This window comes from Strix aluco, chromosome 37 (genome assembly GCF_031877795.1).
Source record: "Strix aluco isolate bStrAlu1 chromosome 37, bStrAlu1.hap1, whole genome shotgun sequence".
NCBI lineage: Eukaryota > Metazoa > Chordata > Aves > Strigiformes > Strigidae > Strix > Strix aluco.
The window spans coordinates 985,668-1,008,434 of record NC_133967.1 but is presented as its reverse complement, the minus strand read 5'-3'; the positions used below and the strand labels follow the sequence as shown (position 1 = coordinate 1,008,434).

General features: G+C 58.1%; 3 protein-coding genes across 5 annotated transcripts in view; 1 reads left to right on the top strand and 2 right to left on the bottom strand.

The window, feature by feature from the left end:
• LOC141917378 (hydrocephalus-inducing protein homolog) overlaps positions 1-6,516 on the bottom strand; it is a 15,882-nt gene extending 9,366 nt beyond the window's left edge. The window contains exons 1-8 of the mRNA XM_074810532.1: positions 6,330-6,516; positions 5,943-6,111; positions 4,439-4,590; positions 3,624-3,797; positions 2,275-2,482; positions 1,663-1,812; positions 1,178-1,361; positions 555-696 (exon numbers count right to left, since the gene is read on the bottom strand). Of these exons, the coding sequence (XP_074666633.1) occupies positions 555-696; positions 1,178-1,361; positions 1,663-1,812; positions 2,275-2,482; positions 3,624-3,797; positions 4,439-4,590; positions 5,943-6,089 (1,157 nt within the window). The 5' untranslated portion in view covers positions 6,090-6,111; positions 6,330-6,516. The remainder of the gene's footprint in view (positions 1-554; positions 697-1,177; positions 1,362-1,662; positions 1,813-2,274; positions 2,483-3,623; positions 3,798-4,438; positions 4,591-5,942; positions 6,112-6,329) is intronic.
• Positions 6,409-22,767, bottom strand: LOC141917385 (hydrocephalus-inducing protein homolog). Of its 3 annotated transcripts, XM_074810554.1 has the most exons (12): positions 22,737-22,753; positions 20,091-20,199; positions 18,485-18,588; positions 18,234-18,339; positions 12,079-12,256; positions 11,437-11,567; positions 10,640-10,773; positions 9,458-9,594; positions 8,482-8,609; positions 8,171-8,362; positions 7,648-7,778; positions 6,409-6,569 (listed from the first exon to the last, which is right to left on the bottom strand). In XM_074810554.1, the coding sequence occupies exons 6-12, from the start codon at positions 11,521-11,523 to the stop codon at positions 6,548-6,550; spliced, it is 831 nt and encodes a 276-aa protein (XP_074666655.1). In that variant the 5' UTR covers positions 11,524-11,567; positions 12,079-12,256; positions 18,234-18,339; positions 18,485-18,588; positions 20,091-20,199; positions 22,737-22,753; the 3' UTR covers positions 6,409-6,547. The 3 variants fall into 3 exon arrangements, with proteins under 3 accessions (XP_074666655.1, XP_074666654.1, XP_074666656.1); XM_074810553.1 differs by lacking the exon at positions 18,485-18,588 and having other exon boundaries at positions 22,737-22,767; XM_074810555.1 differs by lacking the exon at positions 22,737-22,753 and having other exon boundaries at positions 18,485-18,582; positions 20,091-20,195.
• LOC141917328 (uncharacterized) overlaps positions 20,370-22,767 on the top strand; it is a 158,452-nt gene continuing 156,054 nt past the window's right edge. Inside the window, exon 1 of the mRNA XM_074810436.1 lies at positions 20,370-21,091. Coding sequence (XP_074666537.1) covers positions 20,603-21,091 — 489 coding nt within the window. The 5' untranslated portion in view covers positions 20,370-20,602. The remainder of the gene's footprint in view (positions 21,092-22,767) is intronic.

The window sequence follows — 22,767 nt, the reverse complement described above, 5'->3', positions numbered from 1 at the left end:
GCTTAATAGAGGCTTAAGCTTATCCTGTGTACCCTCCTGAACGGGGCTGCTTTGCTGGACCAGAGCTTCTCCCAGGCTCACCTGCTGCTGCAGCTGAAGGTGAGCTTTTGTGGCTGGTGTCACTCAGTAAGGAAACCCCTGGGAGCTCAGCAGTGCAAGGGCCTCACCTACGGCAGGACTGGGATCCAAACCAAGCCAGCACAGCTGCGCCTCACACCAACCCACACCACAACCCCTCTGGTTTGGTGGAGAAGGGCGATGAAGATGAGAATGAACATAATTAACTTAGAGACACTGGCAAGCACAGTGGCAAGGGAAGCACAGAGCCCCTAAGCCGACGGGCTCACCACTAAAACGGAGAGAAGATGTTCTCATCTCACCGGAGGAAGGTCCCTGCTCCGCTGGGAACCAGGGAGGTGGAACTGGGAATCCTTGTGCTGCTGGTAATTAATGCTTTTGGCCTTGGTAACCCCTCTGAGCACAACCAAGGTCTCCGGAGCAGGGAAACCCTTCGGGGACACTCCTGGGGAGGCACCCATAGAAGGCTTACAGACCTTTTCTTCCTCTCATGCTGGACTTGCAGGATACTGTTATCAAAGTGAATTTTCTCCTCCTCGGTGAGGGCATCATACTCGTCCTCTTCCATCTCCCAGAGACGTGCTTTCTCCCTGCTGGCAGCTTCTTCCCGCTCCCGTCCTTCAGCACAGACCAGAGGAGAAACCATCAGTGCCTGCAAGCAGAGCTTGCTGCTCTGGGTGAGCTGCCAGGATTCACAACTCTGTCCTGACCCAGGCTGTCATCCTGCCAGGAGATACCGGCGAGCTCACATCCTGCTTCAGAATTCAGACAAGCCCCAAACTATCGCTGGCCAGTAAGTTCCCATGCCTTGCCTGGCTCACACGCACCAGCACTGTGGACAGCTGGCCAGTGATTAGTTATTGAGCCACAAGAGCTTGCACTTGTGCCCAAGCTTTAATGTTAGAGACTGAGGTCAGTCTTACAGCCTCAGCTCTGCTGTATTTTAAGCAACTGTGAGCTGAGAGCTGGCTACACCGAGGCAGAAGGTGGAAGGATTCATAAAAACATCTCTTACAAGTTCTGCTGGTAACCCAGATGCACACGGGTACGGCTGAGGGCTCGAGAGAGATTTCAGAGTTACGGAGACGCAGAGTCTCACCTTCCTGCTCTTCTGCGGCCATCTCCCTGGCTTTCCAAGAAGCATAATCCTGGAACAGGTTCACAAAATAAATGTGAGGCCGATTTCTGACAGCTTTGAGCAGGCAGAGGAGAGCAGACGCCGTGTTGTGTGCAAAGGGGGTCTCCAGGCCATCAAACACCACTCCCTGGTAGCAGTCGCTCAGCTGCAGATAAAGTCGAAAAGGAAGAGAAAGTCAGCTGTCGCACGCGTTGGGCTCTCAGCTGGTCACTAAAGCCTGATGTCAGAGATCACCAGCCATCACAGTTCCAAGTGCAGCAGCTCAGACAAGCTCTGATCTTTCCCCACGCTCTGCCAACTTATGGCATCTGCAGCTTCACCCACGGATTCCTGCACGCAGCCCAGGACTCCCCCAAGAGCAGGCACAGCCCTCCTCCTCTCGGAATTGTACCTCGCTGCCTGTCTCTCTGTACCAAGAACGTACCATTTGCCCCCACCCCACGTACCTGCAGCCTTTCAGAGAGGATGGCCACCAGCAGCTCCTCGGGCAGCACGCAGCTCCTAAAGCCCAGCTCTCCTGATGTGCTGCCACTGACGCTCAGCCCTCGCTGCGCAGGAACGCAGGGAAGGGGAGAGTGGTGAGAACTTGATGAGCCCTGCAATGTTGAACACCACAAGAAAAATCAACCACTTTGGAAACCCCCAAACAATTCCAACTGCTGGGCATGGAGCTGGGGTTTCTCACTAGCAGGAGACTAGAACAAAGCTGCAGGCCAGCAGCTCCAGGGGACCACGCTGGAGGGTGCATCTGTGGCCAGCAGAGGCCCAAGCTTGCAAGCCCCCAGCGCAGCATCCCGCAGCTTTGCCCACCGCTGCAGCCACGTCAGCCAGGACTGCACTTTGCCAACAATCTGTTAAGATGCCGCAGAGTTTCTCTGCCAGAGCACAGGGTTTCATTCCCACCCTGAGCCATGCCCAGCCTGCCCAGCTGGCTCTCTGCACTATAGACCCCCGCACCAGGCTGTGGGTGATGCAGAGCCTCCACTGGAAGCGGCTCCTTCACTTCTCAGAGGCAACAGAAAGGTCCCAGGCATTAACCAGTGCACATCGTGCTTCACCTGGGAGCCTGTCAGATCCATCAGATGCTGTTTCTGGGATTGGGGGGTGGGGCCATCTGTCGTCTTCTTGCCCGCCGCAGCGCTCACCTGGCCTCGGGACCTGACGGACCGCCGGCTGAGTTTGTCCCCAGAGCTGGACCGGCTCATGTCTAGGCTGCGCTTGGCCTCGGTGCCAACCTGCAGGTGAGGGACGCATCTGCGTTGTGACCTGTGGAGGGGACAGACGCTCAGTGGGGAGCAAGCAGGCACCTTCCACCCCAACGGGCACAGCCCTGCGCCCTGGCAGGGACACGGCCCTTGTCCCCCAGCCTGCTGGGCACTAGCAGCACCCATCTCCAGAAGCAGCTCCTGCCCTGCTTCTCTTATTAGCATGGTAAAGCACACCACCTGATACTGGATTTTAAAGCCAGAGAGTTTTTAAGGCACAGCTCTGCGTCCCTCCTCACAAATGTGCACGCAGGTGACACTGCACAGTAGCTCCCCTGTGGATCAAGCCAAGGCTCCACCCTCCAGGAGCATCATTTCTGTACCTTGCACCATCCTGCATTCTCACATGGAGACGGTAACATGCAGCCCTGCCCCAGCTGCATCCCCCATCTCCACTGGAGCTAAATCCTCCGCATGGGATAACCCCACCCAGGGCCCAGACCCTTCTTCCTTCCACCAGCTCCCAACCCAACCAGGTTCAAAGCTGAGCAATGCAAAACTTCCCCCACCAGAACCAGGGTCTGGCCTCACCCTGCAGAGCGCGGGGCACCAACTGCCCAACCAGGTTTTCTAAAAGTCTCTGGTCTCAGGTGGAGAACAGCACCACATGCACGAGCTGCGTGACCTGACAGTGTGTATAGGAGAACCTCTGGAGAAAAGAGCTCATCTGCAGCGTGTCTCATCTGAAACTCTGGGAGGTTGTTCTTCCCTTCCTCTCATGTTTCTGAAGCCACACTCAAAGTCAGTTGTCCAGTGCTTAATGAGCAGCTTCAGAGGGCTTCTTGGTTGTTAAAGTGGGCAGCAGTTCTGCCTGATGGCCACGAGGAGCCAGCTGGATTCAGCTTTGAGGAAATGTAAAAACCCCTGAGAAAAATACAGGTGTGCTTCACCACTCCTAGGAGAAGGAGTATGTGCTGAGAAGCCCAGAGGCAGTAGAAGTGCCCCTGTCTGAGCCCTTAAAACAGAGATTATTTTTTTTAATAACACAAGATGCTTTATGAAATGGCTTTGCATTTCTACACGCTGCACCCACGTTCCCTAGGAGACCCAAGGGCTGTCAGAGTTCCTCTCTGGAACAAGCAGAAGTGGATGGTCATGGTGGGTTTCTGAAGCGCTGCTCTGGGTCCAGCGTTTCTCCTCACCGGCACCCTCTGCCTCCTTGCAGCTCTGCTCGATGGCAGCCCCGATGCACAGCTCCCGGGCGCGCAGCCCTGCTGAGCTGCTCCTGTCCGAGATGGCTTCTCTCACCACGGTGTCCATGGACAAGCAGGCAGCGCCGTAATATTTGGACAGGGCAACCGCTGTCGCTGTCTTCCCTTGAGAGAGAGGAAGAGTGCTTGGTGACACTTGCACGTGAAGCATTTTCAGGGACAGGCTCTAGAAAGTCCCCAGACAGGATTTCAAAGTTTCAAGGGCAGTCGGAAATCAAGTGCCCCTTTAGGGGAGACCATGAGGGAGGTAGCTGAGCATGGCTAGAAGCGTTGTCCTCTAGAGCCAGGAGGATCACCTCCACCTCACATCCAGCTGAGCACTTTGTCCCTCGTGGTGACCTCAGCCCTGGGCCAGGACATTGTTTCGAGCCCTGTCCCGCCACCACTCAGAGCGTTCGCCAGCCTGTGCTGGCCGGCGCTGCCTCAGGCAACGTCTGGGCACGGTCTGGGGGTCAGCGTGGGCGAGGGACTGCTCCCATGAGGCTACAGGGGCACTAGGCACTGTGCTCCCACGAAGCAATGGGGACATGGCCACCCTGTGTGGGGGAACGATAGCCTAGCTGTGCGGACCCAGGGTGAGCCACAGCCCTTGCCCCAGCTGGTGAAGGCCTGGGACCATTTCATGTACCAGCAGAGCTGTGGCTTACCTCGCTTCGCTTCAACTGGTCAGCCAAGCACCACGGCCCTCCAGGATGTGTCTCTCCTGCTTCCCCCCTCCTTGCAGCCACGGGCTGTGCCTCACCTACCTGTCAGGGGTGCCCCATGGATGATGACGACGATCCCTCTGCGGTTTCGGGCCACGCGCCCCTCTGCAGAGATATCGATGCCAAGGTGGCGGGCGATTCGGCCAGTTCTCCTGCGGCCGCCTTGCTGCTGGCGATGCTCTGCCGATGCTCTGCTGTGCAGAACCAGATAGAACAGTCAGCCTCCTGCCTACCTATGATCCTGATCATCCTCCCCATCCCCTCAGATCCTGGGAGAGAAGACTCTGCTGACACCAACACCACACTGAGGTCTCACCATGTCCCTCCTTTAGGCTTGTGCAGATCAGGGTCTGCCCTAGAGGGTGGTCAAGGTGCCTGTTCAGAGTATGGGAAATGGGGGGGCAGAAAGAGGAAAGAACAAGCATTTGGCAATACCTAAAAGGACTGGGCCAAATCTCCCATGCCCTGTCAACATGGTCCTCATGGGAGTTTGGTCCCAGGTCCTGCTGAGTAAGGGGGGGACAGGCAGAACCAGGCATTTTACACCGTCCCAAGGGAGAGGCTCCATTTGCGGATCAAGCGATTATCCAAAAGCTGGATGCTTTAGGAGTATTACACCAGGAGATGTAGCTGGGCTCTGAATTCACCGTAACAGCATTTGCAAAGAGCTCCCACCTTTGCCCTTAGGAGGTCACCAAAAGCCATCTCGGCTTGCAGTGTCACTGCCCTGCCTAGGGAAGGGAACAGCATCATCCTGATCCCAGCAGCTCTGGGGGGAAAAGGTGCTCATTTGGCAAAACTGGGGAGAACCTCCCTGGCCTCTCACTTGTCCCTGCCCTGTCTGCAACATCACCCATCCCCTGTCTTGATCTCAACACCTTCCTCCTCCTCCGCATTCAGATTTAGACTCCACCTTGTTGGACTGGCTTTCATCAAACACGGAGGAGAAAACCAATGAGCTCTGGGATGAGACGGTGCGACTGACCCCAGCAGAGGACTTTCTGCCGTGATCTGACAGAGACTGGACATCTTCAAAGTCTGCTGAGGAGGAAGGACACAGGGAGGGAAGAAGAGGGTGGACATGGCCAGGCAATCTGCTCTTTGCCATTTGCCACTTTGCACGGCCACGTGCAAAAGATGGAAAGTTTCCCAAGGAGAAGTCTGTCCAGGTGTCTCTGCCCTCGGGGGGATTTTGAGTTTGTGCTTTTGGTGCTGGGAAGGAACAAATATAAGATAGCTGGTGGTATTAGACCTGGTCCTGCTGGCTGAAGAACTCATCCCATCCTATTTTTGGTGGTTAGGGGACACAAGGGGACAACATGATTATCTCCCCGGTCCATGGCAGGCAGATATGAGGTTGCTCTGGCTGCACTCAGGGCTGGTAGGGGATGCGTGTTACAAGCCACAGACCTTCACGCTGGAATTCCTCCACCCAGCTGGGGAAGGGGTGGCTGCTAAAAGCCTGGGCTTCCCATGGAGAGCTCGGGCGTGTGGGCTGGACTCCTCGCTGTGTCCACACTCAGGACAGCCAATGCCAAACCCTCACCGTTGTCCGGGCCTGCTGGTTCCCCAGTCTGGGACTTTGTCTGCTCATCCTGCAGCCTCTTCTGGTCCTGATAATATTCCAGCACCTCAGGGGGCAGCTTCTCACCCGGGGCACGTGGAGGCAGCAATAAGGTGTTGCGGCAATCATAGTCTTTAAGCGTCTGCAGGATCTGTGCACGTAGGGAAGAGAAGCCACATGCAGGACGTGTTTCTAACAACACGGACTATCCAAGCCCCTCCACAGTCTGCCAGCAGAGCTGCCTAACCCTGAAATGCCACCAGGCTTTGCCCTGGGGACTGTCTCCATCTCCCTGGCACAAACCCGGGAATGCTGGAGCCCTGTGAAGCTGCGGGAGCGTGCACATGGGGACCAGACCTTCCCTCTCACCTGCTCCTCAGCAAGGTACTGCTGGTCGAACTCCAGCGAGTAAAACTCGATGGGGAACTCGCATGGGTTCTTCACCACCACCGTCCCCTCTGCTCCACAGCTGTACGGCAGCAACGGTCCCAGCTCGAGCACTGGGGGGCTGAACTCCAGCTGTGGCTCCAGCCCACGCCCCGAGACCTGCAGCTGGAGGTGCTGGCTGCTCTGGAAAATGTTAATCTTCAGCTCACTTCGGTAGGACTTCTGAAAAGAGAGAAGCACAGGAAGCTCCTCCATGAAGTCCCAGGTGACAGGGCCTCAAATTCAACTCTTGCCCCAAGGCAGGGGTGTCACCAGTACCTCTAAGGGGAATGGAAAACAGATATTTACTTCCAGCAGGGGCTACAGCATCTGCATGCTGGCTCTGAGTAACTGGGATGAATCCTGGTGTGAAGTGTAACTGGTGTCAGACGAATCTAAAATGCACTATCAGATGTTTTCACCCAGTCACGAGGGAGTGTGATGCTCATGAGGAAGGTCCTCAGGGTTATGTTGCCCAGACACAGTCCTGGCACTGCTGCATCAGGCAAACATCAGCTCGATGAATGAGGCAGATGAGCTCGCACTGGCTAGAAATAAGGGTCGTCTTCTCTGCTCAGTGTTTGGCTCTGGTCAAAGCCAGACACAAGATGGTTACACCTCTACAGCAATTAGAACATCCCTGGGACTGTTCCCAGGCACGGAAGCACTTGTGTCCATCCTGTTACCCACTGCCAGTTTCCAAGTCACGGTGGCCACAGGCAAACTGCCTTTGGGAACACCCCATCATTTCAGCTGACTCCCAGACTGCCTGGGAACGTGCAGGCAGGCTGGGCCAGAGCCACAGGGACTGCTGGCAGCACACCACTCCAGGCGACTGTCCTGCCGTGCCCAGGAAGGTGCCTGGTGGCTGTTTTGTCTGCTGGTACCAGCAGCAGGACTTGCCTAGATTGGCCCTTCCAGGGTTATCCCCTGCAAGCGCGCCAGCTGCTCTGCACCAGGGCGTTGCAGCCTCAAACAGGCCCATGCAAGGGGGAGATGAGGGCAAACAGGCAGATTTCCCCCCATGCGCCGAGAGGCAGCCACCCCACCGTGCCCTGATGCTGAGCAAGCTCCCCAGGGGATTTCAAAGCCCCTCTCAGAAGAGTGTGCTCCAGGGGAAACTGAGGCACAGTGGGCACGGGGCTGGCAGAAAGCTCTCTGTGGAGGCAGACGCCGTCTCCTCCTCCCTGTGCTGGGCTCTCGTTACCACACTGCCCTGCCAGACCTCCTGGGGGTGACACTCGCTGATCTCACCTCTCACCTGACTCGCACGTGGCCTCGCTGTCCTGGAGCGAGGGCTCCAGCCGAGGGCAGCGCCTCGAAGACACAGGGCTGGGCCTTCAACTTCTGGGGCACCTTCCGACGCCTCCTCGCTAGCCAATGTCTGTCCACCTGAGAACAAAAACCAATTGTGTGAGGTCTCCTTGGTCTGTGAGGACAGACCCTCGGTTCCTGCAGTGCTCTGAGACACCGTCACGGTGCTGAGGGCACCCACAGCCAAACCAGCCGAGGCCACCTCTGGCCTAGAACTGGAGGGAGAACAGGCAGGGCAGGCAGATGGGGAGGCACCATCCTCAGAAGAGGAGGAACGGGGGAAGGTGGCAGAGAAGTGAAGCACCAGCTGATGCACAGGCCCAGGTGAGCCAGCCTTGCTCTGTACCCTCCACAGCTTCCTCAGACGAGCTGTAGCCCAAGTGCTCACGCAGCCACAGGGGCAGAAAGGGCAAGAGAGGCAAAGAAAACCCAACCGAGAAGTTCCGTGTTACACATTGTCTGTGCTTTACCTTCTTAACAGGCTCATTGATAGTGATGAGCCGGTTACAGGGGACCTGGAGCTGATTGTGGAGCTGGACAGTTTCTTCCTGGCACTGCCCACACTGGAGAGTGGAGAACTCCAGTCTGTCCCTGGAGACGCAGAGGGATGGCACGGCCACGCTGGCATGGAGGCGGATGTGGAACGTGGGGCCTCCTGCTCCCTAGGGAAGGACAGAGCATCCAGCTGAGAGCCCCAGTGACATCTGCTGCTGTCCCCAACCCTCCACCTGCCCCGAGAGGTGCACGGGCACAGCGGCGTGAGGAAGCACACCGTAGGTACCTTGATGGGCAGGAGCACGTCCGCCTCTCCCAGTGGCAGGTTGGCGCTCTGTGGGTCGAAGTGCACTTCAAACACCTTGGTCTCGCAGCAGAGCAGGTGCTTCACGTGGTCCAGATCCACACTGAAACCTTGAACAGATGAAAATAAAGCAGCTGAGATACACAATCAACATGAATGTGTCACAAGCACGTTAAGGCCGTATGTCCTGGCTGGCAGCTCTGCAAAGGACCCCTTTGTACCTGTGGAGAAGACTGCCACTCCTTCTCCCTTGTCACCACACAAGGAGAAAGGGCTTTCACAGCCAGAATCCAAGACCCACATGGTAAAAAGGAAACATCTCAGTTGAGGAGCTCCAACCATTCCTTCACTAGGCATCCCAGGGAAGGACGCACAGACCTCTCCAAAGGAGAATTCCCAACTAAGATTCCCCCATGCCATGGCACTCCCTGAAAAACAATTTAGAGGAGGCACCTGATCACCCTTCAGACACGGCGAGTCACCGTTTGCTGGTACTGCAGCCTCATGTCAAGGCCTGTTTCGAAAGCCTGTTTTGGTACAACAGAGGGCCTCACAGGCTGTCTTCTCTATAGAGGCTGAACAGAAGTGCTATGGCATTATGAACTTTGAACAAAGCACTTCCAAACCACAAAGCGTCCATCTGTTTGCAACACAAGCCCATGGAGTGCCCATCAGATGATGCTCATGGTAGCCAAGAGCAGAAGATGCTGAGAGGTGACCAAGGTGATCAGCCCATCCAGCCCCTGCAGGGAAGTGTTAGGGCAGGCACGGGCAGGCCGGGTCTCTGAGCACTGCTGGCCAGGAGAACTCAGGCTCTAAAGCACCAGGCAGAGGGTCCCAAGGAGGAAAAAGTTATACATACAAGCACTCAAAAAAACTCCCCATGTCCAGTGGCTTAAGCTAATCTGTCAGAGACAGCTCCTTCAAGCCCACGTGAAGTCTCTCCAGCACTGGTTACCTGTGTCACGCAGGACCCGTCTATCAGCGCGGAAGGACACAGGGAACTGCCCGGTGTTGGTGATCCTCATGACGTGCGTGGGGGTGTTACCGAGAATCACGTACCCAAAGTCCAGGAGGTACTCGGGCAGCTCAGCTCTGAAAGGAGGAGTAAGGACAGTCCTTAAACCACAGCCTGGCTACATTTCCAAGAGCATGGAAGATGCAAATGAAGTGAGTATTTCTGGATTCGCTGCTGTAAAAACTCAACTCAAGCCCAAGAAACCCAAGGTCTGACCACCTGGTAATAAGACTTTGGTAAGTCACGAGGAGCACAGGACCTAGGTTTTATCAGCTACCAGTGGGACCTTAAAATAAAACTGGTTTAAAATGAATACTGGTCACAGCTCCTCTGCTGTGGAAAGCCACCGTAGATAAGTCCAGTGGACCTCCACTGGTCTCAGTGAAACTGCTAAGCCCCATGTACAGCCCCAGCCTGAAACTGCTTCAGGACCTTGTCATAAGATTCGCCTGCACAGGAAATCTTCACTGCTCTGCAACCAGATCTGTCCCCAAAGCAGCACCGACAGATGCAGTAATCAACACCTACAAGATTCACGGGAGGGTCCTTTTCCAGAGCAATCGCACTCGGGAAAGCACATACGTGATCTGTTTTGCAGAGCATCTTCCTGAACTGGAGCCTACCGTGCCCGTGCCTCCTCATGAAGGAGCAGAGGGAAGTTACCGAGGTAAGCCCTGCAGTCCCACCAGCATCCCAGCCACCTGATTTAGGGTTTGTCAAGGGTGTGTCAACCTCTGCAGTTCCCTACTCTCTTTGCTCAGTGTGGTCTGTTAGCTGGAACAAAGATGCCAGCTTTGAGTTGCCTCTCTCAGAGCTGGTCAGCAGGGATGGTGTTGGTGCTCTCTGGAAGGGCTTGATGCTCTGCACTGGACCCCCTCAGCCCTAAGAGCAGGACCCAGCGCCTGTGGGGAGCTGAGCACCTCCAAAGCTCAGGGTGGCTCTGTGGAAGTGAGGACACTCAGCTGCTCACAGGGAGCATGTCAGAGCTACCAGGATCAGGCCCTTTCTGAAGTCCCCACTATCCCCAGCTCTGCAGACACAAGGAGCTCTCAGGAGCAGGGGTGCACTGCTGGGTGTTACCCTTGGGGCACCTGGAGATAGGGTACAGGAGGCCCCACTAACTTGAGAAGCCTCCGACGAGCGTGCTGGTCAAAGGCAGTGGCCTCTGGGGGACCAGAGGTGAGAGCTTTCTGCTGCTCCAGGGCGTGTTCCTCCATCAGCATCTGCTCCATCTGCATCTGCAGCCGAGGGTCCAGCTGAGGGAAGGAAAGGCAGCGGCTGGTTAGCAACGGTCCTTCCCAAGGCTCCCCCCTGCTCGTGTTGAGAGGGGTGATGGGATCCTTCTGTCTCGCTGCTCAGTGTCTGTGACACCTCCTGCTCTCTTAGCCAGGGCCTCATCTCAAGGGCAATGAACTCCAGTATCTTCGCCTGCCCAGTCACTGTTACAAAAGCTGATCCGGCCAGACAGACAGACAGACAAGCCAGGAACCTTCCAGAGCTCCAAGTCTTTGCCTGCCCCCAGCCAGTGCCAAAGCAGCTCGGACAAGAGCTCTCTTGTAAAGGGAGCCACGAGAACGCTGCTGTCTCAGAGATCAGCCCTGGCAGCACAGTCCCAGGGCACAGTCAGGCTGCTGCTATTAAGCTCTGGCAGGGCTTGGGTGGTGAGCAGCAAATACCCCAGTGGTGACCTACATCTCCATCCCAAAGTACCATAAATTCAATCACTTGAGCAGGGTCTTCAGGATCTCTCCCTGGGGCAGCCCCGGGGGCAATGCTGAGCTGATGCAGGATCATGGGCAGGTTGGGCAGGGAGGTCCCAAGTGCCAGCAGGGCACGGGGCAGCCTGCTGCGGGCAGCAGGGGACCAAATGACACCGGGGGAGGGTGGCACGCGTCAAACGGGGCAGCAGCCATTCTCACCACGGCGTCCAAGGGATCTGGGGGTGGCTCCGCGGCCACAACCTCCCCCAGAACAACTGCTTCCTCTCTCTGGCTGTCTTCTTCCATCTTTTCTATCACCTCCTTGAGGACCTTCTCATATCTTTCATTTCCTGAAGGAAGAAAACACCACAAATAGAAGCGTGGCACAGCGCCATTCCCATTTAAGCTGGGAAGCCCCACTGCCCGACTCTGGCCTCTCCCAGAAACACCCTCCTCAAGCAATGTATGGAAAGTAGATGCTGCTTTTCCTCTATCAACACTGATGTTCATTCCCACCCATCTTCCTGCCCACATAGGAGCATCTCATCCTCCGCAATGTGACACAAACCCAACCCTGCCAGAATCCCTGCCAGCCTGTGCTCAGCTTTCCCGAGCATTTCTGTCCAGCCACCACCTTCCCAGGACTCTGACACATGCTGGCAAGCTCTGCAGGATGGTTCCTGGGGCAAAGCCCACACGGGCTCATCTGCCAGAGCCTCAGGAAGCAACCAGGGGGTGAGTGTTGGTCTGACAGCCCTGAAACCTCCAGGCTTCGTGGAGGCAGGTGTGAGCTGCCCTATGGGCATCTGACACGGGGGAGGAACAGGGGACCCTCCTGGGGAGCAGACAGGCCGTGCTCACCTTTGACGTTCCTGGGCAGGTCCAAGTAGATCCTGGGAAAGCTCCCCTCTCCTTTCAGGGAGATTTCTTCTGGTTCCAGGTGACCCACTTGGATCTGGAAAGTCCTGCAGAAGGCTCCAGGCACTCCTGGCAGGTAACAGACTCTGAGCACTTGCTCCTGGCCAGGTCCAACGTAACCCTGCAGGGTGTGGGAGAAGAGGGAGGGAATGAACCAAAGAGGGTTTGGTGGAGGGATGGCTCAGACGACAGACACGCTGAGAAGAGAAGGCAGGTTCTCATACACGAGAAAGTATCAGACAACATCGCCTTCTAGCTTTCTTGTACCCAGAAGCTGAAGTCTCCTACACCAGGTCCTTCAGAGGGCTCGTAGGGATGCACTCCCCCAGGACAGACCCACAGACCGCCCCTTGCTCAGCATGAGCACAGCTCTGCCCCTGGCGGTGTCCACCCTCTGCTAGCAAGAGCCAGACTGAAGAAATAAAAGCTCTTTTACCGGCCACTATGCAAAATAAGTGAAGTGCCCACACTCTCAGCATGGCCAGCAGCTCCTGCCACGGCACATCAGCGGTTCCCAGGCTGGTGTTGAAGGGCCTGACCCCTTATAACGATCCCAGCCAAACCCCTCCTGCCTGTGCGGTTACACCGGGGGTGCGTGAGCCTGTCCAGACTCACGGTGACCTGCAAACCTGCATCTCTGGACAGGCAGGAGCAGAGACCAGGGCGAGATCTAGGGAAGGTGTTGCCAGGAAGGGCACCTGTGGGAGGCATTGGCCTGCCAGCCTTGCACAGCCTGTGAGAAAGCGCTGGGCTTTGGTGAAGAACAGGCCTTGGAAGAAAGATGAGAGGCTGTTGAGTTGTGCCAAGGTGCCGGGGAAAAACAACGGACAGCGGCAACACTGAGCTGTGGGAAAGTGCTGAGCAGTGAGAAGTTACCGCCGCGAGAACAGCGCGTGAGCGAGAGGTGATTGGTCTGCACAGCGCGTGCGAGAGGGGTCTGATGCTGGTAGGAGAGAAGGTTGAGAGCTGTCTAATTGCTGGTTTGTTAACTGTCAAGTAAGAGCTTTACCGACAGCCTCCAAGAGCACAAGCATGTACCCTTGTAACAATGAACTTTTTTTTTCTCTCTGGATTTCATCAGCAGTCTGTGCCTCCATTGCCACAGGACGCCTCTTGGTTTGGATGACGGCATGATGGGACACGGGGGTTCCTCCCGTGTGGTGGGTTATGGAGGGCCACCACTGTCACAGGGTCTTCTCCTCGCCTGGGGTCACCCCGTCATGGGGGGAAGCTGCCGAGGGGTGCCCAGATTTTAGATGCTGAGCACTCGATCAGGTCCCTGGCAGCTCAGACCGTCCTCATCCCCACAGCTCGAAAGCAGAAGCCAAGGTCAGGATGGAGCCTGCGGTCGCTGTGGTGCTGCGCCTGATGAGCCTCGGAGAGGTGCAGTTCTCGGGGAAAGGCCGTACTTCAATAAAATTTTTTAAATCAAGCTGGAGCAACAAGCCCAGTCCCACGGTGTCCTTCCCACGGGGACCCCCCGCACAGTGTCCCTGTGCCGCTGCCCCCAGGGCCGCACACCCGCACCCGGGGTGTCCCGCGAGACCACAAAGCCCAGAGAGGAGGAGGAGGAGGAGGAGAAGGAGGAGGAGGAGGAGGAGGAGGAGGAGGAGGAGGAGGAGGAGGAGGAGGAGGAGGAGGGAAGCTTTAGCCCATCCTGCCCCTCCCGAGGGGTCTCAGGGCACAGAAAGGCGCCCCCTCGCCAAGCTGGCACGTCGCCATTTGTCCCAGCACCAAAATCCTCTCCTGTACTGGGGAGCTGGGCTGGTTGTGACTGGGCACTGGTCGGTTGGTGGTCAGCAGTTGGTTTCATTGCCATCACTTGTCCTCCTTAGGTTTCATTTCTGTCTCTGCTAATTTTTCCTTTTCATGACAATTTATTATTATTGATGTTACTTTAGTTCAGTTATTGAACTGTTCTTATCTCAACCCACCACCTCTCTCACTTTTCCCTTTCCAATTCTCCTCCCCCCATCCTGCTGGGGGGGAAGGTGCTTAGTTGCCGACTGGGGTTAAACCACGACACCAAGTGGCAATTTTGCCTCTCAAAAAACCCCCAAATCCCTTCAGGTACCAGCAGTAGCGTTCCCTTACTGGGTGCAAGACAGCACTAGAGAATTAATAGAATCGGAGAGTCAGAATAATTCTGGTTGGAAAAAACCTTCAAGGTCACCGAGTCCGGCCGTGAACCCAACACTGGTGAACCCACCACTAAACCGCGTCCCGAGCGCCACGTCTGCGCGTCTGTTAAATACCCCCAGGGCTGGGGACGCCACCACCTCCCTGGGCAGCCTGTCCCGGTGCCCGACAACCTTCGTGGTGAAGAAATTCTCCCCGCTTTTCGCTCTGTTCGGAGAACGCAATAGCGGGGGGGTGAAGGAAGTATCTGACCAGGGCCAGAGAGAGGGGGAGAGACAGAGGAGAAGTGAGGGATGAAGAAAGGGAAGGCTGGAAGAGGGCAAGAGAGGACAGAGGGGACGGAGCGGGGAGAGGAGCCCGTGTGCCGGGCTGGGGGGGTGAGGAGCGCCCAGCTCGCTCCCCACGGACAAGAGCTGCTCCCTCTCCCGGGGTGGGGGTGGCCTTTGGTGGGTCCGCAGCGCGATCTGCAAACAGCAGCTGTAATTCCCACCACAATCCGCTCGCCCGAACACGTATCGGCACGCCCGTGACGGGGAATTCAAGGGAAAACACCCCGAGGAACATGAGAAGAAACATTTGCCAAAGGGTGGCTGGAGGTGGAAGAACGGGCGGCGGTTAAGGAAAGGGGATGTGAAGAACAGCGCCTGGTGACAACCAGGAGGGGCGGGACCTGTCGAAGACTCGTTTCGTTAATTCTTTATTCCCTGCATGCTGGTTTATCGCTGCCTAAACAATGTTAAAACAGCAGAAGCACGGCCACTGACAGACCCGCCTCCGCCCCTCCCCTGACCAGGGGGATCTGATTTCCCCACGGGCCGGGCAGTCAGGAGTCTCTGGGTGCGCCGCAGGGCTGGAACAATCCGGCACAGGTCGGAGCAGCAGAAGTGGGGGTGCGTGTGCTGCACACACACGTGGGACAGCGCCAGAAAGAACTTCTCCCCAAAGGCTCCTGGCTGCGGCTGCGGCTGCGGCTGCTGGTGGCGCTGGGCCATGGGGGGAGCCGGGAGCCCGAGCGCGGGGCTCAGCCGGGGCCGTGGAGCTCCCTGTGCAAGCCAGGGCCGCCCTCGTGCTGCCCCGCTGCTGTCGGGGGAGGTTTGAGGCTTTGGGGTGATCGCTGCTCACACCACACAAATAACAGCCCGGTTTGACCTCCCCAGGAGGAGGACAGGGCTTAGGGTCAGGAACAGCCCGGGGGTCCTGTGCTGACCACGCAGGTCTGGTCCGTTTGTAATAACAAGTGGTCACGTGCAGGACCTTCTGCCACCCTCAACGCTCCTGCTTACAAACCTCTTTGTCAGAATTGACGTGAGACCCAAACGTCCTTTAATTTGACCAAACAGGCAACAAAACCCACCTGGCTCAGCTGGCACGAGCACTCTCCGGCCAAAGCCGCTGTACTGCTTTACACCCGCAGAGATGTTGGCCCAAGTTTTGCTAGAGCTGAGCTCCGGCCAGTAAAACATTGATTTTCAGTTCTCCAAGTAGAAAAAACGGATTTTTTCTTTTTCAAGAAAAGCCTCATCCCACAGCAAACCCACCCGGACACCCGGTGCCCGGCGCAGGAGGCAGCGGGGCTGTACCGGGTCTGGCTGAGCCGGGATTGGTTTTCCCCTGCAGCAGCCTCACGGTGCTGTTGGATGCTGGAGCTGGCAGGGTGCTGATAGCACCCGGGCCGGGTGGCTCCTGCTGAGTGGTGCTCACACAGCACCACGGCTCTTTCCGACATTTCCCCCCCCCCGCAGTGGGACGGGGTGGGCCAGACCTTGTGAGGGGACACAACCAGGACAGCTGACCCCAACTGACCAAAGGGCTGTTCCAGACCATCTGACGTCTGCTCAGGATAAAGCTGGGAGAGAGGAGGAAGGGGTGGGGTCACCCTTGGTCCCCCGAGGCAACCCCTCCGCGTAGTGGAGCCCTGCGTCCTGAGAAGGCCCGACATCGCCTCTTCATGGGCAGTGGAGAATAAATCTGTTTGCTTTTTTTTGCTTCCGCGCGCGGACCTTTGCTTCGCTTTGCTTATATGAAACTGCTGTTGTTTTACCCACAAGGGCTGGTTTGTTTCCCTATCTTATTTTCTTTCCACTCTTTGCCCTGTTGAGGAAAAAGGGGAAGGGTGGGAAGTGATGGAGCGACTTGGTGGGTCCCTGGCGTTCAGCCAAGGTCAAACCACCGCAGGGGGCACCTTGGGGCAGCACCGGGGCTCCCCAGCTCCTCGCCGGGGGTTTCCTTCTCCGGCTGGGCTGCTCAGCTGGTGTTCTGCCAGTGGGAAACGGAGGTGGAATGTGATAAAAGACGGGAGGATCGGAGCAGAAAATAGAGCTGAAGGAAGCGCGAAAGCGTTGCCAACACAAGCCACCTCTGCCCGCGGGTGACAGCTCCAGCCAGCTGAGGTGCCACTTCCTGCCTGGACAGTGTGACCTGCAGGTCTGGTGTGAATGGGGATGAGCTGTGGGGGGATGTGGGGTAGGGGAGAACGTTCTAGAGTCCAGTGATGGTTGGACTCGCTGACCCCGAGGGGCTTTTCCAACCTGAATGATTCTGGGATTCTGCTCAGGGGCCCCAGGAGCTCTGTCCTGCCAGGGGGGTTGTGCCTTGCCCCTGCAGGGGCTGCAGAGCCGGGGGCAGTGGCCGTGGCCCAAGGGGCGGGTGTCCCCGTGGGGCTCTGGTGCCTGTGACATCACAGAGGAGAAGTCACCGAGGGATGTCACCAGGGTGCCAGCCGGCAGCACCCGCTGCAGTACGGCTCGGGCCAGCGGTGAGTGAGGCTGGTGGGGGGAAGGCTGGGCCGGACGAGGGCCGGGGCAGAAGCTCTGGCCCCTCAGGGGGGTTTCTACAGCCGGGGCGAGGGCGCAGCCGCTGCGGGGAGCGCCTGGGGCAGGGCAGGTGCCGCCCTCGGGGCTGGGCGCAGGGGTGCCGGGGCTGCCAGCCACGGCCAGTGCTGGGGGCTGTGGGGAGATGTCCCCGTCCCTGCAGCGCTCACCACCCTCCCCCTTACTGCCTCCCAGCTCCCTCGGGCCCTCTCCCACCCGGCCCCAGCCCCGGCATATTCTCCCCTGCTGCCCCAGCCGCCACCTCCCTCCCACCCAGCCCCACTGAGCCCCTTCTCTCCCTCCTCCTCCTCCAGACCATGGCTGTGTTCATCACCCGCGTCCTGACCCTGCTGAGCATCGTGCAGTACGTGCTGAGAGCCGGGGACGGGCAAGACGCGGCCACGCAAGAGCTCCTGCGGCAGCGCGAGGAGCAGGAGCGGCAGGAGATGACCCGGCTGCTGGAGGAGATGGAGCAGAGCAGCCAGGAGCGGCGCGGCCTCGCTCCGGAAGGCCTGCTCCTCTGGGCCTGCCAGCACTGGTGGTTCTGGGCCTCCGCCGACGCCCTGCTCGTGCTCTTGGGGCTCTACTGGCTGCCCAGGCAGAGCGGCGCTGACGGCAACAGCAGCAGCCAGCGGGGAAGCGCCAGCGGTGCCGAGGAGCAGAGAGGGGAGGACGAGGACTGCGAGGGCAAAGCAGAGCCCAGTGACACCCTGGCTGGACACAAGCCTCTGCAGAAGGCGGGGAGCTCCGCGGCGCCTGCCAAGCAAGCCCGCCCCAAGAACACCCTCCTGACGGGGCCGCATCCAGCCTTGGGACGGGGCAGCGCCTACGAGCGCCCCCAGAACAACGTCCCCCAGCGCCTGCTGCTCGCGGCCCTGAGACCACCCCTGGGGCACGTCGTGCGCCAGCGCCGGGCACTGCGGGGGCTCTGCCGGCGACGCGCTGCTGCACCCCCAGCAGCTCCTGACGGGGAACGTGCTGCGCCGCCTCCTCTGCCCCGGGAGCACCCCAACACCAGCCGGGTCCCCGCTTCCCGCGCAGCCTCTGACCCGCTCCGCTGGCACGCTGCTCCAGCTCGGAGGCGCAGGAGGGCGTCAGGAAATACCCCAGAGAAATAATAGATAGTAGTATAAAGAAATAGATAAATACCCTGAAGAAATCCCCAATAAATTAGTTGGGTTTAAGCAATCCCGTGTCCGTGAGTGCCTGGGCAGCACTGTGCTGGGGAACGTCACCCCTCGGCTCCATCTGCGCCCTGGAACAAACAGATGAAGTTTGTTGATGAATTTACGTTTGCAGTGGTTACACTCAGACCTTTAGTGCCTCCTTCTCTTCTCTCTCCTCTCCTGGTGTTCCCCACATGCCCTCCTCCCCGCCTCCTTTCCCACAGCCCCGACCACCTCTGTCCTTGCTCCCAAGGCCGCCGCTGAAATCAGCTGCTCCATCCCCGGGTCGGGCTTTTCCTGGCTGAGATCAACCCACCACACGCGGGTCCCTTCTTTTCCTCGGGGAAAGAGCACAAAAGGCACAAACAAAAGTCATTAGATTAGAACGAGCAGAGTACCGGCAGGCAAGGATCTCTGGAGGTCAGGGGTGTGTGAAAATGTCTCTTTGTCCCCAAAATGGGAATTAAGGCGCCGTGTGGTGACTCGTGTCCCTACAGCGACCGACGAGAAGATTTCGCCATCTCCTGGGCGCCCGCTTAAGCTCCATCTTAACTAAGCCCAGGTTGCTGCAGGCGCGGCACCGTCCCCAGCAGCTGGGAGGAGGAGGAGGAGGGGGTGGCCGAGGGGGGTTTGGGAAACACCCCCCCTCCCCAAATGGCCAAATCCCCAACCCCCAGCTACTCCCTGAGGGCGAGGCAGGAGCAGACCCACTGCAGCACCGCCACGGTCTGGAGCCGGCGGCAAAGGGGGAGCTGGAGCGGGGTGAAGTGAAGGGGCACGGCGGGGGGGGGCACTGGGACTGGGGGGGTCAGTGGGAGCGGGGAGGGGCACTGGGAGCTGGAGGAAGAGGGGCAGGGAACTGGGAGCTGCTGGTTTGAATGGAGCTGCTCCCACCCCAAGCCCTGCCCTCCCCTGGGCAGGGGGGCAAAGGGCCCGATAATGGCGGCGCTTGTGCGAGTGGGTGTGCAAAGGCTGGGGCTGGTGTAAAGGCTCGTGCGAGCTTTGGGGCTGGGGAACGGCTCCTGCAACGTTTGGGACTCGTACAAACGCCTGTGCAAAGGCCTGTGCAAAGTCTGGGGCTGGTGCAAAGGCCTGTGCGATGCTCAGGCTCGTACAAACGCACGGGCCACGTCTGGGGCTGGTGCAAATGCGGGTGCAACACCCGGGACTTGTGCAAAGCCCCATTTGCACAAGTGCAGAGCCCTGGTGCGGGTGCAAGAGCCCCAGGACGGGGAGGGACAGGGCTGCACTGCGGGGCACTGGGATAAACTGGGGGGCACTGGGCGGCTCGGGGGGGCACTGGGATAAACTGGGGGGCACTGGGATAAACTGGGGGGCACTGGGAGTTTATTGGGTTATTAACTGCACGCGGGTGCAGGTATTAACAGGGGGTCACGGGGGGGGCAGCCCTGGAAGGGGGTCCCAGGACCCTTGGGGGACCTGGACCAGGACCCCCAGGTCACACCCTGTCATCCCCCACCCCGAGGGGTCCTATCCAGCACACTGGGAGACACTGGGAGATATTGGGGGGGAAATGGGGAAACTGGGGCACATCCAGGGACACTGCGGGGACCCCCAAGCCACCGTCTCTGTCACCACTGAGGGATCACGGGACACTGGGAGGGGCCACAGGGACCCCCAGGCCACCCTCTGGGGTGAACTTCAGGACTGGGGGACAAGTGTTAGTGACAGAACAACGAACCAAAACAAAGGGCAAAGCACTCTGAGCACTTTACACAGTATTTCCTAAGAGTCTTGACGTTCTTTTCCCCAAACTCTTCAGCTTCACACAAAACAATCTCCACTGAGCTTTGACCAAACAAAAGCAGCCACCGAATACCTTCTCTGCTCCCCCTCCGCGTCCTCCAGAAGGTGCCTGATGGTCACAAAGCACCGACCCAGCGAGTCCACATTTATTTCATGCAGCCGGTGTGGTGCAGCCAGGAACCCTGTGTGACCAGAGAGACACAGTCACAGACAGCAGCTGGTCCTGAGGACTCAGCACAGCGCAGCAGAGTAACGGCGGCGAGATCTCAGAGCAGCACCCAAGTCCTGCACGGAGGATGCAAACCAAGCGCACGTCTCGCCTCGCGGCTTCAAAGGAGTCGGACTTCTCCATTACTGTTGCTTTTGTGTAAAACTTCCAGTTACACAATGTCCTTACAGAGCAGTAATGAGTAAATAATATATTACAAGAGTAAAATTTGGGGAAAAAGCCCCTGAAACACCAGGCAGAGCACGGCTCTTTCCTGTGAAAGAAAACCAGCAAACCCCCAGAGCAGTGAAGCTGCTTTCTGCAGGCGGGACACGGCCTCCGGGACTATTCCGCATCAGCCTGAGGGTCAGTCCCGTATGTTCCTCTCACCCTTCGGCTCACGGAGCATCAAACACAGAACAAATGGCTTCACGGGCAGGGACTGGGTGACTCTGATCATGAACGTTCCTGGCAGCTGCGGGGACATCGACCACCCGGCTGATCTACAACGTCTCCTGCAACTCCGAGTGGTGGGGAACGGAGTCACGAGTGGTGTCCCCCAGGGCTGGGTTTTGGGGCCACTCCTGTTTAACACCTTTATTGATGATCTGGGCGAGGGGATCGAGTGCCCCCTCAGTCAGTTTGCAGATGACACCAAGTTGGGTGGGGGTGTTGATCTGCTCGAGGGTAGGGAGGGTCTGCAGAGAGACCTGGCCAGGCTGGAGCGATGGGCTGAGGGCAACTGGGGGAGTTTCAATAAGGCCAAACGCTGGGTGCTGCACTTGGGCCACAACAACCCCCAGCATGGCTACAGGCTTGGGGAGGAGTGGCTGGAGAGCTGCCAGTCAGAGAGGGACCTGGGGGGGGTGATTGACAGCCGGCTGAACATGAGCCAGCAGTGTGCCCAGGTGGCCAAGAAGGCCAATGGCATCCTGGCTTGTATCAGCACCAGCGTGGCCAGCAGGGACAGGGAAGGGATCTGACCCCTGGTGAGGCCGCCCCTCGGTGAGGGGGTTCAGTTTTGGGCCCCTCACCCCAAAAAGGCCATTGAATGACTCGAGCGTGGCCAGAGAAGGGCAACGGAGCTGGTGCAGGGTCTGGAGCACAGGTCTGATGGGGAGCGGCTGAGGGAACTGGGGGGGTTGAGTCTGGAGAAGAGGAGGCTGAGGGGAGACCTCCTGGCCCTCTGCAACTCCCTGAAAGGAGGGTGCAGAGAGGGGGGAGGAGTCTCTTGAGCCAAGTAACAAGTGATAGGACAAGAGGGAATGGCCTCAAGCTGTGCCAGGGAAGGTTTAGACTAGATGTCAGGAAGGATTTCTTTACAGAACGGGTTGTTGGGCGTTGGAATGGGCTGCCCAGGGCAGGGGGGGAGTCCCCATCCCTGGAGGGGTTGAAGAGTCGGGTCAACATAGCGCTGGGAGATCTGGTGTAGATGGGAACTGGCAGTGCTGGGTTAATGGTTGGACTGGGTGATCTTCAAGGTCCTTCCCAACCTAGTTGATTCTGTGAACTCACCGGCACTGAGAAATCCCTCTATTTGACCCAGGAAATACCATTTGTGGCACGTCTGGCCACGTTTCTGGGGGTCACAGATAAGTACAAATTCCAGGAAACAACAGTGTCAGCTGAAGCCTGCTCATTGTCACCTTCACCTGGAAAAACAACCCCCAGACGTCCAACAAACAACAAAACCAGAAGCACACACACCACCAGCGATGTGCCTGTCCCACAACACTGCACGATACAGGCAGGACTGCCAGAAACTTCTGAACTGCTGTGCAGAGCCGTGGCCGCTCACAGCATTTTAAGGAGCGTGTGAATGTGCAAAAGGAATCTAAACCCGCCAGGAGATGGCGACTGCAAACCCTAAACGGAACCACGGCCCCAGCAGAAAATAGATCATCAAAACAGATTGTTGTTGCTCTTCGGCCTTAAAAAGCCGACCTGAACCCGTGACTGTTAACTGCGACCCGAGGCAGACGTGACCACGGCCCCTCAAGCCTTCTGGAGGTGCAGGTGGGACTGAACAGGGTGGGGGCACTCGGAACAGGCTCACCCAGGCAGGCTGGGCACGGTCACCCCCACGTCTCTCCACCAGCACTTGCTAACGCTGGTCCCTGGGGTATCCAGAGCTGCAGGCAGGGAACGGGAGAGCAGCTCCTCTAACACCAGCGTTCAGCCCAGAACTCTGCCTCCCCAGCGCCCAAACGGGACAAAACCCAAACTGGGCCCCTTCTCCTCACACCGGGTCAGAGTTTGGGACGCCAACGGGATGCCACAGCGTGGGAAAGCTCCAAGGACACAGCCTAAGGGAACCGGAGCTCCCCGGCTCTCAGAGTAGTTCTAGAGCTAAAGCGGGGGCAGACATCAACTCCACATCAGGTAAGACAGGCCAGCGCTCAGCCCTGACCCGGGAAGGCAGCCTCCTCCCGGCCTGCCCAAGGGCTTCCAACCCAGCACACTTTCTTCCCAAAGCAGGACGCTGCCTTATTGCGGTGTGACGCCACTCACCCGCTCCTGGGGACGGCACCAGAGGGACACG